Source organism: Pristiophorus japonicus, chromosome 7, assembly GCF_044704955.1.
Source record: "Pristiophorus japonicus isolate sPriJap1 chromosome 7, sPriJap1.hap1, whole genome shotgun sequence".
Lineage (NCBI taxonomy): Eukaryota > Metazoa > Chordata > Chondrichthyes > Pristiophoridae > Pristiophorus > Pristiophorus japonicus.
The window spans coordinates 113,891,265-113,907,231 of record NC_091983.1 but is presented as its reverse complement, the minus strand read 5'-3'; the positions used below and the strand labels follow the sequence as shown (position 1 = coordinate 113,907,231).

At 44.8% G+C, this 15,967-nt stretch overlaps 1 protein-coding gene across 1 annotated transcript in view; it reads left to right on the top strand.

Annotated features, from left to right (window-relative positions):
* The window catches only part of l3mbtl3 (L3MBTL histone methyl-lysine binding protein 3), a 238,339-nt gene that overhangs the window by 119,023 nt on the left and 103,349 nt on the right, over positions 1 to 15,967 (top strand). Inside the window, exons 12-15 of the mRNA XM_070885259.1 lie at positions 661 to 737; positions 2,173 to 2,258; positions 2,689 to 2,799; positions 5,117 to 5,231. Coding sequence (XP_070741360.1) covers positions 661 to 737; positions 2,173 to 2,258; positions 2,689 to 2,799; positions 5,117 to 5,231 — 389 coding nt within the window. The remainder of the gene's footprint in view (positions 1 to 660; positions 738 to 2,172; positions 2,259 to 2,688; positions 2,800 to 5,116; positions 5,232 to 15,967) is intronic.

Here is a 15,967-nt window from a genome sequence, read left to right as displayed (position 1 = left end):
ATTTTGGTAGATTACAACCAATGCATCCACTATTTCTGTAGCCACTTCTTTTAAGACCCAAGGATGCAGGCCATTCAGGCCAGGGGACGTATCCACCCTTAGTTTCATTATTTTACCGAGTACTTTTTCTTTAGTGATAGTAATTGTTTTAAGTTCCTCCCTCCCTATAGTCCCTTGATTATCCACTATTGGGATGTTTTTAGTGTCTTCTATCATGAAGACTGATCCAAAATAATTGTTCAAAGTCTCCGCCATTTCCCTGTTCCCCTGATTAATTCCCTATATTGGCTGCCGCGTTTCCTACATTACAACAGTGACTACACTCCAAAAGTACTTTATTGGCTGTAAGCACTTTGCGTCATCTGCTGGTCGTGAAAGACGCTACATAAAGGCAAGTCTTTTTTTCAAAAGATTTCAACTGTGAATCATGGTATAAAGCCAGAACAATATTATCAGTTGCAATTCTGACAAAATGGTCTGGAATTTCTTCAGCTGCTCCTGCAATGCCACTGTAACTTCACTGGAAGTGTGGTGGTAGTCTTGTTTACATTTGTAAACTAGGTTTCTGCAGCACTTCCAGCAAGATTATGGCGACGGAGCAGTATTTACATTGATACCAATATACACGTTATGGTGTACTATGAATTGTTTGTTTTTCAGGTGTGATGCCACTAGTCCTTACATTCACCCAGTTGGATGGTGCCTGCAGCATGGGAAAATCCTGACAACCCCTCCAGGTGAATGCCCTCAAGATCCTGATTGTTGTGTTACGTTACATAGAGTAGGTTTTATGAACTTGTCCTCCTGGTATGGAGCTTTGCGTGCAAGGATCATGTGTGGAAATCAGCAGGCCTTGCAGGAATTTCCATCCGTCAATTTTAATGAGCAGAAATTCTTGCAGGACTTGCTGACTTGTGTGCCCGAGTCTGCGATCCCAGCACACAACGATCTGTGCGCAGAGTACAAATGCATCAAATCTAATGCAGTCTTGTTTCGAATATATATCTGTTGGCTTATCAGCAAAGAAGGGAGCACCAAAATTGGACTGCTTCTATTGCGTCATTGTACAATGATGCTTACCTGTTGAAATACAGACTGCACAGTAAGCGAAGTGTACTGAAAAAATGTCAATGTATGACATTTCTGGGACAGAGTGGAAAATCTGTTATATGTAGATAGTCTTGCTGTTACTTCCACATGTTTTGCTTATGTGATAGTGATGTTGAAGTATTGCTATTGATGTCAGCACCAGTGGTTGATTCAGCTGTAGATAAGCCACACACATCAGTATATTTGCAATCCCTCCAGCAAATACCTTTATGTTGGAAATTAGCAACACATCTGAAAAAGTTAACACATTCTAACATATATTTTGATTTAAAATTTCACTGCATGTTAAAAGAAGAAAATGTAGTTAATTCTGCAATACTGGATTATCTAACCATCAGTATCTTGTAAATGACCAGTTTATGTAACATAACTCTTGTAATTTGCTGCCTTAACCCTCAGCAGTGTAAGCGAGTCATCTCATGTGGGTGTGATTGGGATATTTGTGGTGTAGGTAAGATAACTTATCTTGTGGTAAGCCTTAAACATATTAAAACACATCTAAATGTTGTGTCTAGTTAAATAACTGGGCCTTAAAATGCTGAAAAATTGGTTTTAGACACTGGTTTTCATCCTCACTTTAATTAAATGTTTCAGTTCAGGTCACACATTCACAATGGGCATTTGGATATGTGAAGTAGAGAGAAGGTGAATAAAAGTGAAAAGACTTATTTTAAGAAAAAAATAAAGAAATAGAATAGATGGAATAGGTATGTCAGGTGGAAATAAAGTCAACTTAAAGTTAAAATAATACAATGTAGCAGAAGGAAAATATTGAGAAAAGAAATGGGAAAAAAAGAAAAAGACAAGCAGAAGTGAGTGTTAAATATTTTTATAATTTAAGATAATTTTTTAAAAATTTTAATTGGGTGAATGCAGTTGATATCAATCATGACACATGAGTACCTTCACTACAATAATGCAAGGGTTTGTCACAGTGCCATTGAGCCAGCCAAAAACTGGAATTACCTGGGTCTGCCAGTGTTGTGTGGGTTAATTGTAGAACTGGAAAATGTAGAGAAATGTTTTTTGATCATTCGTGAAATGTTTATTTCATCTATATAGATTATCATGATCCTAAACGGTTTTCATGGGAGAAATACTTGGAAGAAACAAACTCTCTACCTGCTCCTGCACGGGCATTTAAATCTGTAAGTAACTAAGAATACATTTTGCTTAGACAGATTTTAACGTATCAACGAAACAATTTATCTAAACACATTGAAATATTACAAATGAAATCATTTTTTAATATTTTTTTTCCCGAAGCAAGTTCTGATTATATTCTGCCCAACAACTGAGACTCAGTGTAGTCAGTGGCTGATTTAAAAATGAAAGACATTGCTCGCATGAACAAAAGCTAGTCTCATACAATGCAAGTTCAGAGAGAATGTTTTGTTCCTACAATAAAAATCTGGTGTATTTCAAACACTGGTGTTAAATTCCAATTTTGTATTTTATGTCTGCTTGATATTTACAGTTCAAAGCTAAAATTACAAGTTTACTATACATTAGATTTTGTGGAGACTATCTGTGAGAGGTAAATCTCAAACCAGTTAACATTTCCCTGTATTGTTTCAGCGGCCTGCACACGGATTTCTGCCAAACATGAAATTTGAGGTCGTTGATAAACGGAATCCAATGCTTATCAGAGTAGCAACAATTGTAGATACAGATGATCATCGAGTAAAGGTGGGTTGATGCATATGGAATTTAAACTGCCTTGATGTAGTTGCGGTTGAAATATAGTTGTTTAGATCTTTTTATTTGTGGTTTATTAAGTGGATGTGATTTAAAAATTGTGATTCAGTTGCTCCAATGGATAAATGAAATGAGTGGTGTGGCGTGCAATCATACAGATCATGAAGATCTAGGTTCCAGCCCAGTTGTACGCTGGACAGAGATGGATGGTGTCCATTTGAGGTATAACAAAATTGGCCACGGTTTCTGATCCTAATTTTGATCAGTGCCCAGAGCATAATAAATGAAGGCAAGATTAGGCCTGATTTGGTTTTGGATTGTAGCTGAAAGCAGTCCTTTCAAACAGTGCTATTTTTGATTTTAGCCTAATAAGGTCAACCTTGATTAAAATAATATTGATCCATCCCAACCCCAGGGCTACTGGTTGATGGGAGTGCCCAGCTTCAAAATCTGTATAGAATGCCATGGTTCCTCAATAGCAACAGAGACCCACATTACCAGTCAGGTTGACACTTCAAAGCAGTACTGTGGGATTGCTGCACTGTCAGAGATGCCATCTTTCAGGTCAGTCATTAAACCAGGGCCTTATCTTCCTTCTTAAGTTGGCATAACAGATCCCACAGTAAATTTGAAAAGCAGGAGAGTTTTCCCAATTTCCTGGTCAACATATTATCCCTCTACTAACATCATGAAAAACAGATTATCTGGTCCTTTATCTCATTGCTGTTTGTGGGACATTGCAGTGCGCAAACTGTCTGCTGCTTTTCCTTACATTAAAACAGTGACTATGTTTCAAAAGTACTTCATTGGGTATAAAGCACTATGGGACATCCTGAGGTCATGAAAGGGGTTATATAAATACAAGTCTTTCTTTCTATGCCATGTGCGAAATCTGTTCAACACAGATTTTGAAACGGGCCATTTGAGTGACATTGCCAATTAGTGTCTAATTAAGCACAGTTGTGAGTTGGAGGCCAAGCCCACTAGAAATTGAATTGAGAGTGTTCCAATTCATTTCACATCGAGCACTACAGATCAGACAGACAGGGAGTCCTTTTTTACCCTTCAAGGTGAGCTGATGCAATCCCAGATTGTGGGGATCAAAAAGATTTCTCAGGATCCTAAACCCCCTCATAATTCACTGACTTGCATATCTATAATTTATTAAAAATCATATGTTGAGTACATTTCCTGCCTACAAGACTTTACTACTTGTCAATTTTGTCACACTTCTGTGTCAACTTTTTTTCATTATAAATTCATATTCCTGTTTAAAATGGAAAAGTCCTGTGTTACTCGGCTCTTGCAGTATGTAATTACAGGTAGTTGCCACTAGGTGATGCTATATAATCTTTTCCCTCAAGTTGTTCAAAATGCTTTCTGAAAATTGTTCATCGTATTTTCTTAGTAGCTAAAATTTCTAATGTCCAAAATAAGTGTGTTAAAAATAAGAAATGATCTATAACATGATTAAATTTATCCACTGAGTTGTCTTTTGTGTTTTTTAAAGTTATTATCAACATTTTGAAGGTCTCAAAAAAAAATCTGGGGTTGAATTTAAGACTTTTTCCCAAAGCAGCACTGTTAGCTGAAGACCTCCCACAAGAATGGGACACGGGGGTGGGGTGGGGTGATGAAAGTTAAAATTTTACTATAGAGGGTCTCTCCTTATCCTAATTTTACTTTATTTTTCAAAAAAAAGTTGAATTTTGAAGGAACCAAAAAGCTTTTATTAATCTCATCTGTGTTTTGTGACAATTTTAAAAATGAAGACATTCTAATTACCGATACCCGAGACAGAAACTAAAGGAGAGGGAGAGAAATTTGATTTCTTTTTTTTTAAAAGCCTTTCAGAGGAAAATAGACAGATGGGAAGGGGAGGAGTAAAACAGATTGACAATGAGAGTTTCTATGGCTTCTTGCCACCTGCCCGGTAAGAACAAGTATGTGAGAGCAAGTGGGTGGAGGGTTAAGAGTTAGGTGAGAAGAGAGAGAAAAAAAAGGTTAGTGTATGAAAGAGAGAATCAGCAGCATGAAAACATCAAAGACGGATAAGAGTGACCAGATTCTCTGACTTGACATATCCAAAGACACAGGGGACCCTCTAGAAAATACAGAAATATTGAAAGGTTGCTTATTGTTTCATGGGTAAATTTGATTTTTTTGTCCTTGCTACATAAATTAGCTGAATTTACGTGAGCACTGATCTTTAAAAACATAATTATCTTACTGTGTTAAGCAAAAAATTCAGTGACCATAATAACTTGCTGTGTTTGGGTTTGACTGTAAACTTATATTGTTTATCTAGATACATTTTGATGGCTGGAACTATGATTATGATTACTGGATTGATGCTGATAATGCCGATATCCATCCTGCAGGCTGGTGTGCTAAAACTGCACACCCTCTTCAACCACCTATCAGTAAGCTCCACCTATGAAATCATTCTTCTAGTAAAGTTCATATTCTTCTTAAAAGATATGTGGCAGGACCTTAGAGAAACAATCAGGCCGTGACTTTCCTTTAAATATAAATAATTATTAATCTACTCCACTGCTATTTGCACAATTGCTATTTGTGCGCATTGCAGTTGTTTATAATAGTTTGTGAGAAGCACATGAAACCAACGTTAGTGGCCATTCTGTCAGTTCTACATGAAATGGATGGATGGAAACAGAGTATTCAAAAAGTCCCTTTTATCCTGTACTGTCTTTTAAGACATAACTTTAAAACTTCAATAGAATCTCAACATTATGGAAATAAGAGGACTGCAGAATACAGTGTGCATCGACAAAGCTCCCACAAAAGGCAGGCGAGGATCTAATTAAATTTGGCCCAATTACATAATTGGCGCGTGACTTAAATTTAACCTTGAATGAGGGGGAGACCTATGCTGTGGGATTCCTGACAGCAGTTCCGAGATGGGAAGTGTCGGCTGGCCAAGCTAAGTGCTGCAGATCAGCTCGTTTTAGCACTCCTTGTAGACCAGGAGAAGCGGGAGTGCACCCCAGGCCTCACATGCTTTCAGCCACCCCCAGCCCCGATCGCGGTCTCTACATTCTCTTCCCCCCTCCTGATGGGCCAATAATGGCCCAAAGCTTCCATCCTGTACTGACTGCTGGGAACTATCCCTACGTGTCCTCGGTGGCGACCTCCTGCCTCTTGTTTGCACTCCCGCCTGCCCGCCGGCTGAGTTGTTAATTTGGTTGGCTGTCGGGCGAGAGTGTGCAGCAGATTATTAAAATGAGGCTATTAAGATCGGCAGGACATCCGTATCCCCGGCCTTGCTGGGATTTCCCCCACTACCATGCTCGCTCGCACCCTCCCCGCCTTCCCATTAATATCGGAGCATATGTATTTGATATGTAAAACAAGTCTGGATGTCTGGGAGGTGATAGTTGGCAGTAATCCAGTTTTGGGGTTGTGCTCACATCATTTGAACTGCTCAGTTGGAATACTGCCAGGTAATCCTTTGCCATCAATCTAGTACATTTTGTGTAGGTTTGTTGATGCATTTGGGACAAACAAAATTACCAAAATCCTGCTGTGTTTGTGAACACACTTATCACCTTTCAGTATGTGCAACATATAGATCAATAAAGCAGTTATGTACATTCCCATTTTAGTAGTTTTGAAATCTGATTCTAAGTGCACTTGTGGGATTGTAAACATAGTACAGTATTGGCTTTTGGCAGTTTCTTTCTATCTCCTGGACACCACTGTGAAGCAGTTCCAGCAACATTTTTGAAGTTGCAAATCTCCCAGATTTTGTGAAACTGCAAGATCTTTGGAAATATTTGTATGCTACTATCTAAAGATCAAGGCCCCAAGTTTGGGCCCGTGCCGAAAACGGCGCACCTCCGAGCTGGACGCCTGTTCTTCGCACCTAAAAGTGCGCTAGAAAAAAACTTCGATATTCTCCGGCTCCTCGGAGCTCGATCTCAGCTTGGCGCGGCGCGCTCTTCACAGCGGGGGGCGGGTCCAATTTAAATGAGCCAACGTGATGCCGGCAACCCTGCATGTGCGCGTTGGAGCGTGCGCGCACGCGCAGTGTCAAACAAACATTGGCACTCGGCCATTTTTAAAAGGACTCGGCTGCCGTTGAGCCACTGACGCCGCCCTTTAAGCGTGGCCGAATGGCCTCAGCCCCCTTGAAAAGCTGCGTGCGTCCAGTGTTGATCCTTCGGCTGACGGCCAGCCACTGACGCCGCTCCTATCCCATGGCCGAATGGCCTCAGCCCCCTTGAAAAGCTGCGTGCCTCCGGTGTTGATCCTTCGGCTGACGGCCAGCCACTAACAGAATGAAGGCCTGCCTGCAGCACAGCAGCTCAGCTCGAAGCTTGCTGGCGCTGTTGGGACTGCCATCGAGACACTGACGCCACACCCCTGCCTGTCTCCAACATGAAAGGCCTGCCTGAAGCACAGCAGCTCGAAGGCTGCTGCTGTTTCACACAGGTAGGAACATGGTTTATTTAATCTTTTCTTTGCTTATAAATTTTTATTCAGGTTGGATTTATTTGTATAATGTTTGTATAAGTATAACTAAGGATTGATTGTCGAATTTAATGACTTCCCTTCCCCCCCTTTCTCCCCCCCTCCTCCCTCCCACCTCGTTCCCTACACCTAATTTGTAACCTACGCCTGATTTTCTAAAGTGTAGACAAGGTTTTTTCGAGCGTACAAAAATCATCACTTACTCCATTCTAAGTTAGTTTGGAGTAAGTTTTCACTGCCGAAACTTTGAAAACAGGCGTAAGTGGCCGGATGCGCCCCCTTTTGAAAAAAAAATTCGGTTCCAAAGTGAAACTTGTTCTAACTGACTAGAACTGGAGCAAACTGAGAATTTGAATTTCTAAGATACTCCGTTCTACACCAGTTGCTCCAAAAAATCAGGAGCAACTAAGGCCGAAACTTGGGCCCCAAGGTCCCAAGTTTCCACATGATTTGCGCCTGATTTTTAGGAGCAACTGGTGGAGAACGGACTATCTTAGAAATCGCAATTCTCCACATTTTTTTTTCTGCAGTTCTAATCAGGTAGAACAGTTCTACTTTGGAACAGAATTTTTTCTTCAAAAGGGGGCGTGTCCGGCCAATGACGCCTGATTTGAAAGTTTCCACAGTGAAAACGTACTCCAAACTAACTTAGAATGGAGCAAGTGAAGATTTTTGTAGAACTGAAAAAACCTGTTCTACACATTAAAAAATCAGGCGCAGGTTACAAATTAGGCGTCCAGAACGAGGTGGAGGGGGGAGGGGAGGGGAAGGGAAATCATTAAATTCTATAATAAATCCTTATTTATACTTATACAAATATTATCCAAATAAATCCAACCTGAATAAAAATTTATAAGCAAAGAAAAGATTAAATAAACCATCTTCCTACCTGTGTGAAAGTGCTTCAGGCAGGCCTTTCGGGACCGAAGGCTGAACGGGCTGGCCCGAGACTTCGGGCAGGGCCCTTCCCCAGCACCAGATTTACAGGTAGGTGGCGTTGGATCGGGTCGGGGAGGCTCGGTTCGGTTCGGGTCAGGGGGAGGGAGGGAGAGAGAGGGGGAGAGGGGGGAAGGGAGGGAGAGAGGGGGGGAGGGGGAGGTCAGGTCGGATCCAGTCCGGGAGCGGGACCAGGAGCGCGGGTCGGGTCGGGTCGAGTCGGGGGGGGGGGGGGGGGCGGAGCAGGAGTCGGGTCGGGTCCGGTCCAGTGGGGGGGGTCGGGTCGGGGGGCGGGAGCGCGGGTCGGGTCGGGTCCAGTCGGGGGGGTGGTGGGGGGGGGAGCGGGAGCAGGAGCGCGGATCGGGTCGGGTCCAGTCGGGGGGGGCGGGGTCAGGTGGGGGAGCGGGAATCGGGTCGGGTCCAGTCTGGGGGGCGGCGGGGGGAGCGGGTGTCGGGTCCGGTCCGGAGGCAGGGGGTGGGGAGCGGGTGTCTGGTCTTGTTGGGGGGGGGGGGAAGCAGGAGCTGGCTGTGGGAGGAGCCTTATTCACGCAGCCCCAGTGAGGCCATTCGGCCAGGGCTAGGGGCTGCGTGCTTCGGGCCCCTCCCACACAGTTCGGCGCCTGGAGCTACTGCACTTGCGTGCCCACTGTAGCGCGCATGTGCAGAGGTCCCGGCACTGTTTTCAGCGCAGGGACCTGGCTCCGCCCCCCCACAGCTCGTGCTGCACTGCGCCGAGGGCCAGAGGACCTGCAGGGAGGTGGAGAATACGGAGGATTTTTTTAGGCGCACTTTGTGGCGCGAAAAATGGGCGTCCAGGTCGGGACTGCGCCGTTCTAGGCGCGTGTGGAAACTTGGGCCCATTAAGTTGTGTCTTCTCACATACAGAATATATGTGGGTTATTGCAGCATAATCTTTGATTCCGAGTTAGCAATGTTTTTTTTATTCGTTCCTGGGATGTGGGCGTCGCTGGGAAAGCCACCATTTATTGCCCTTGAGAAGGTAGTGGTGAGCCACCGCCTTCTACTGCTGCAGTCCGCGTGTTGAAGGAACTCCCACAGTGCTGTTAGGGAGGGAGTTCCAGGATTTTGACCCAGCGAATATGAAGGAGCGGCGATAACTCACCCCCTCTCAACCTGGCCGTTCCTCCTGAAACAGACTTCATTTTCGCTCCCTCAAGTCCAAGGGACGCAGACTTGAATGGATAGGATGGACAACCGGTTTAGCTATTCACTGCCAGATCTGGCTAAACCATATAAAGCATTCTCGGGTCCTGCTCTCATCTGCCAAAATTGCTCACTATTCCACGATCATTCTGGAATGCACAGATAACCCCTCGCTTCTTTTCTCTACTGCAAACCGTCTTCTTAAACCCTTTCCCGTCTCCTCCACCCTCACCTCCAACAACAAGTGCGAGAAGTTCATGAACTTCTTTGTCTTTAAGATTAAGACCATCCGATTAGCAGCCTCTACCACTTCCCTTTCTTTCCCTAGCCCACCGGGCCAAACATCCTCTAAGGTTTCCCCTGCCTTAATCACTAACTCGCATCTTTCTCCAGTTTCTCTTCGATCTCCGCTCATGACCTCTCTGCGCTCATCTTATCCATGAGACCCACTTCCTGCTCCCTCGAACCTATTCCCACTAAACTGCTGACCACCCAACTTCCTTTTCTGGCTCCCATGTTCTTGTTAGTGGTTCTCTCTTCAGGCACTGTCTCTCCCTCAAATCTGCCGTCATCACCCCGCTCCTCATTTTAAAAAAAACCTTGACCCCTTCCGTCCTTGTAAACTATTGCCCCATCTGTAACCTCCCTTACCTCCCCAAAGTCCTTGAAAGTGTTGTTGCTGTGCCCATCTTTTCTGAAAGTCCAGGTTTGAATCCCTTCAATCAGGTTTCTACCCCTGTCACAGTTTTGAAATGGCTCTTATCAAAATCACAAATGACATCCTATGTGACTGTGACAAAGATAAGCTATCCCTCCTCATCCTTCCCGACCTGTCTGTAGCCTTTGACACAGTTGACCACTCCATCCTCCTCCAAATGCCTCTCCACCGACTTCTAGCTGGGTGCAACTGCACTCGCCTGGTTCCATTATTATCCATCTAATCGGAGCCAGAGAATCACCTGCAATTGCTTCCCTAACCACTACGCATCATTACCTCTGGTGTTTCCCAAGGTTCTGAACTCTTCCCGGAGTCACAGTGCGGATTTCGTCCCCTCCGGGACACAACGGACATGATTTTTGCAGCGCGATAGCTGCAGGAAAAATGCAGGGAACAGCGCCAGCCCTTATACATGGCCTTCTTCGACCTTACAAAGGCCTTTGACACTGTCAACCTCGAGAGTCTATGGAGCCTCCTCCTGGGTTTCGGATGCCCCCAAAAGTAGGTCACCATCCTCCGCCTGCTCCACGATGACATGCAGGCCGTGATCCTTACCAACGAATCCATCATGGACCCAATTCACGTCCGGACCGGGGTCAAGCAGGGCTGTGTCATCGCCCTAACCCTCTTCTCAATCTTCCTCGCTGCCATGCTCCACCTCACAGTTGACAAGCTCCCCGCTGGAGTGGAACTAAACTACTGAACCAGTGGGAAGCTGTTCAACCTTCGCCGTCTCCAGGCCAGGTCCAAGACCACTCCAACTCTGTCGTCGAGCTACAGTACGCGGACGACGCCTGCGTCTGTGCACATACGGAGGCTGAACTCCAGGACATAGTCGACGTATTTACCAAGGCGTATGAAAGCATGGGCCTTACGCTAAACATCAGTAAGACAAAGATCCTCCACCAGCCTGTCCTCGCCGCACAGCACTGCCCCCCCCAGACATCAAGATCCATGGCACGGCCCTGGAAAATGTGGAGTCTCCTATCAACAAGAGCAGGTATTGACAACGAGATCCAACACTGCCTCCAGTGCGCCAGTGCAGCCTTCAGCCGCCTGAGGAAAAGAGTGTTTGAAGACCAGTCTTTCAAAACTGTCACCAAGCTCATGGTCTACAGGGCCATAGTAATACCCGCATTCCTGTATGGCTCAGAGACGTGAACCATGTACAGTAGACACCTCAAGTCGCTGGAGAAATACCACCAGCGATGTCTCCGCAAGATCCTACAAATCCCCTGGGAGGACAGCGCACATACATTAGCGTCCTCGTCCAGGCCAACATCCCCAGCATTGAAGCACTGACCACATTTGATCAGCTCCGCTGGGCAGGCCACATAGTTCGCATGCCAGACACGAGACTCCCAAAGCAAGCGCTCTACTCGGAACTCGTCCATGGCAAACGAGCCAAAGGTGGGCAGAGGAAACATTACAAGGACACCCTCAAAGCCTCCCTGATAAAGTGCGACATCCCCACTGACACCTGGGAGTCCCTGGCCAAGTGGAGGAAGTGCATCTGGGAGGGCGCTGAGCTCCTCGAGTATCGTTGTCGCGAGCATGCAGAAATAAGCGCAGGCAGCGGAAGGAGCGTGTGGCAAACCAGGCTCCCTTCCCATCTTTTCCCTCAACCACTGTCTGTCCCACCTGTGACAGAGACTGTGGTTCTTGTATTGGACTGTACAGCCACCTAAGAACTCATGCTAAGAGCGGAAGCAAGTCTTCCTCAATCTCAAGGGACTGCCTATGATGATGATCCTTGCCGCCCTCCTACTTCTCATCTACCCGCTGCCCCTCGACGACATCACCCAAAAATGCAGTCTCAGTTTCCACATGTACGCTGATGACACCCAGCTCTACATCACCACTTCTCTCGACCCCTCCACTGTCTCTAAATTGTCAGACTGCTTGTCCAACATCCACTACTGCATGAACAGAAATTTCTTCCAATTGAATATTGGGATGACCCTTCCCTAGCCACTGACCCTAGCATCTGTCTGAGGCTGAACCAGACTGTTTGCAACCTTGGTGTCATACCTGACCCTGAAATGAGCTTCCGAGCACATATCCGCGTATTAACTAAGATCACCTATTTCCACCTCTGTAACATCGCCCGTCTCTGCCCTGCCTCAGCTACTGTTGAAGCTCTCATCCATGCCTTGTTACCTCTAGACTTGATTATTCCAATGCACTCCTGGCTGGCCTCCTACGTTCTACCCTACATAAACTTGGGGTCATCCAAAACTTGGCTGCCCGGGTCTTGACTCGCACCAAGTCCCATTCACCATTGCCCAGTGCTCCCGATTGAACAGCGCCTCGATTTTAAAATTCACATCCTTGTTTTTAAATCCCTCCATGACCTCGTCCCTTCCTATCTCTAATTTCCTACAGCCCCAGAACCCCCTGAGATAGTTCCGTTCCTCTAATTCTGGCTTCTTGAGCATCCCTGATTTTAATCGCTCAACCATTGCTGGTTGTGCCTTCGGCTGCCTAGGCCCTGAGCTCTGGAACTCCTCCCTAAACCTCTCTGCCTCTCTACCTCTTTTTCCTCCTTTAGGATTTTTAACCAAGCTTTTGGTCATCTCTCCTAATTTCTGCTTATGTGGCTTGGTGTCAAATATTGTTTTATAACACTCTTGTGAAGTGCCTTGGGTTGTTTTACTACGTTAAAGGTGCTATATAAATATGTGTTGTTTTATTTGCAATCAGGATGGTGTGTGACTTGCAGGGGAACTTGCAGGTGATGGTGTTCCCATGCACCTGCTGCCCTTTTCCTTCTAGGTTATACAGGTCACGGGTTTGGGAGGTGCTGTTGAAGGAGCCTTGGTGAGTTGCTGCAGTGCATCTTGTAGATGGCAAACACTGCAGCCACGGTGTAGTGAGTGAATGGTTATGGTGGTGAATAGGGTGCCAATCAAATTGGTTGCTTTGTCCAGGATGGTGTCAAGTTTCTTGAGTGTTGTTGGCAAGTGGAGAGTATTCCATCACACTCCTGACTTGAGCCTTGTAAATGGTGGAAAGGCTTTGTGGAGTCAAGAGGTGAGACACTCGCCGCAGAATACCCAGCCTCTGACCTGCTCTTGCAGTCACAGTATTTATGTAGCTGGTCCAGTTAGGTTTCTGGTCACCCACCATCAACACCTGCTGAATCCCCCACCATCAACACCCCCAGGATGTTGATGGTGGGGGATTCAGCGATGGTAATGCCGTTGAATGTCAAGTGGCGGTGGTTAGACTCTCGTTTGTTGGAGATGATCATTGCCCTGGCACTTGTGTGACATGAATGTTATTTGCCACTTATCAGCCCAAGCCTGAATGTCATGCAGGTCTTGCTGCATGCGGGCATGAACTGCTTCATTATCTGAAGAGTTGCGAATGATACTGAACACTGTGCAATCATCAGTGAACATCTCCATTTCTGACCTTATGATAGAGGGAAGATCATTGATGAAGCAGCTAAAGAAAGTTGGGCCAAGGACACTGCCCTGAGGAACTCCTGCTGCGATGTTCTGGGGCTGTGATAATTGGTCTCCAACAATCACAACCATCTTCCATTGTGCTCGGTATGAATCCAGCCAGTGGAGAGTTTTCTCCCTGATTCCTATTGATTTCAGTTTTACTAGAGTTCCTTGATGCCACACTTGGTCAACTGTTGCCTTGATGTCAAGGGCAGTCACTCTCATGTCGCCTCTGAAATTCAGCTCTTTTGTTCATGTTTGGACTAAGGTTGTAATGAGGTCTGGAGCTGCTAGTATATAGATAGCAAACCTTGCAAGTTACTCTTTATATTTTAAATCTTGCCACACACAAGTAAACCACCAACTCTGTTATCAAACATAAATTTATTTCTTTGAAGTAGATTCTGAGCCACTGTATGATGACATTTGGTCATCAAGCTTAATCATTCTTTAAAAGTAGTTCAACCTGCAGTAACAACGTTTTGTTCTTTCTGTCCTTCGATTCTCTGTTTTACCTGACTCAAACGCATAGCTTATTTTTGTTGCATGGTGGATCAAATCAAATCAGTTCTTGCTGCCTCCTTTCAAAAGAACTGAGGTATGCTTATAAAAATAATGTACCTAATGTACATTTCCTGTCAGTTACATTTCTCCATCATGCTTTTTGTTATGGCTGAACTCTGTCCCACTTCAAAGAAGAAATGTATTGGCAAGTAGAGGATCTCCACAGCTCACAGAATACCTAAGCCAGGAAGTCACTTAATTGATACATGTCAGAACTCACCCAGTGTTTACCTATAAAAGTCTTTTATAGATTTCTGAATGTCCCAGTGTTTACGTAACAGCAATTCAATTTTATGGTGTTAAGGCAACATACGTGCAAGATCAAAGAGCAACCTGCGAGGTAGATCCATGACAAAAAGGGGAAATGGTTGACGGCAAGTAGAGGTCAGACCTGTACTGACTTGTGACTGAATATATTGCAGGAGGACTTGGCTTTGTGGCAAGAGTGCGTCTTTGCCAATTTTTTACTTGAGGACCTGGATTAAACATAGAACCATAGAAAATAGGTGCAGAAGTCGGCCATTTGGCCCTTCAAGCCTGCACCACCATTCAATATGATCATGCATCTTCAGTCCCCCATTCCTGCTTTCTCTCCATACCTCTTGAACCCCTTAGCCATAAAGGCCACATCTAATTGATAAACAATTGATAACAAGTTAGCCTGGTACATGGTACCGGACTGGAACAGTGTGGAGCATCATGGCACAAGTGTCCTTCAGCCACGCTGAAGGCAGATGTTCATTGTACAGCTGATGAGGCAGTTCTGAGATTTTAGAAGATGACTACTTGCTGCAACGCACATACCAGGAAATTAGGAATGAGGACAAACCCTCATATTCCAGAGCTTGGATATATGAAGGTTGCAGTGAAGCTAGCAAGTTCTGAAGAAGTTCTACACCTGCACTAGTGGAACCATTATTTAATGGTTGGAATGTGTACCCATATTATGTTCAGAAGGTGGTGGCAATATATTTGCATATTTCATGATGAGTTGTGCTTTTGGAACCTGTTGCCTGCCAAGCAAGGTTTCAAACATACACCTGTGATGAGCTAATGACTATCCTTCTGGGGGAGAAGATAACCGGAGTCTCTTTGAGGTCAAGGTGTGCTCCAAGATGACATGCTTAGTGATGGCAATTCAAAACTAAATCAACCCTTTGTCAAACACTAGTAATAAGACATCTGAACCAGGCAGGTCTGCAGTACTCCAGGGCACTGTTGATGACAGACCAGCCAGCATGGCTTACTAATAGACTCTGTAGGGGTATAGCAATCATTGAAGCCTGGGTGGGGTTCTTCCCACTCAGCCCCAGATAACAATGCATGGCAGTGACCGAACATAGTGGTATTGACTAGGCAAACAGTGGGAGGCTTAGCAGTATGATGCTGATGGGCTGCATGGTTTGAGCTGGAAGAAGTCTTCAGGGGCATCTGGAATTTATGCATCTCCTTCATAACTTTCATAAGCCATAGAACTGTGGCGCCAAAGTATTTCAGAGTACTGACTGGCATGGAGCAAAATGTTACTGGGTGACTGAACCAGCAGTAGCAGTGTAAGCTTCTTCTTCAGGATCATTGGCTGATGTTCAGTCAGGAACAACATGACCCAGACACTGACTATGGCTGATGACATCACAGTCTACAAAAACATTCCTTTAAATCATTCTTTAGCTGGTATGATTCACTGGGAAAAATCTAATCATATTCTATTAAAACCATGGCTTCTTAGGCCAGAAATAGAAATAATTTCTCTTGATACCATCTACAAGACAGCTGCACGGAATAATTTCATGAAGCATCATTTACTTAATTTAACAACTTAACCTAACAT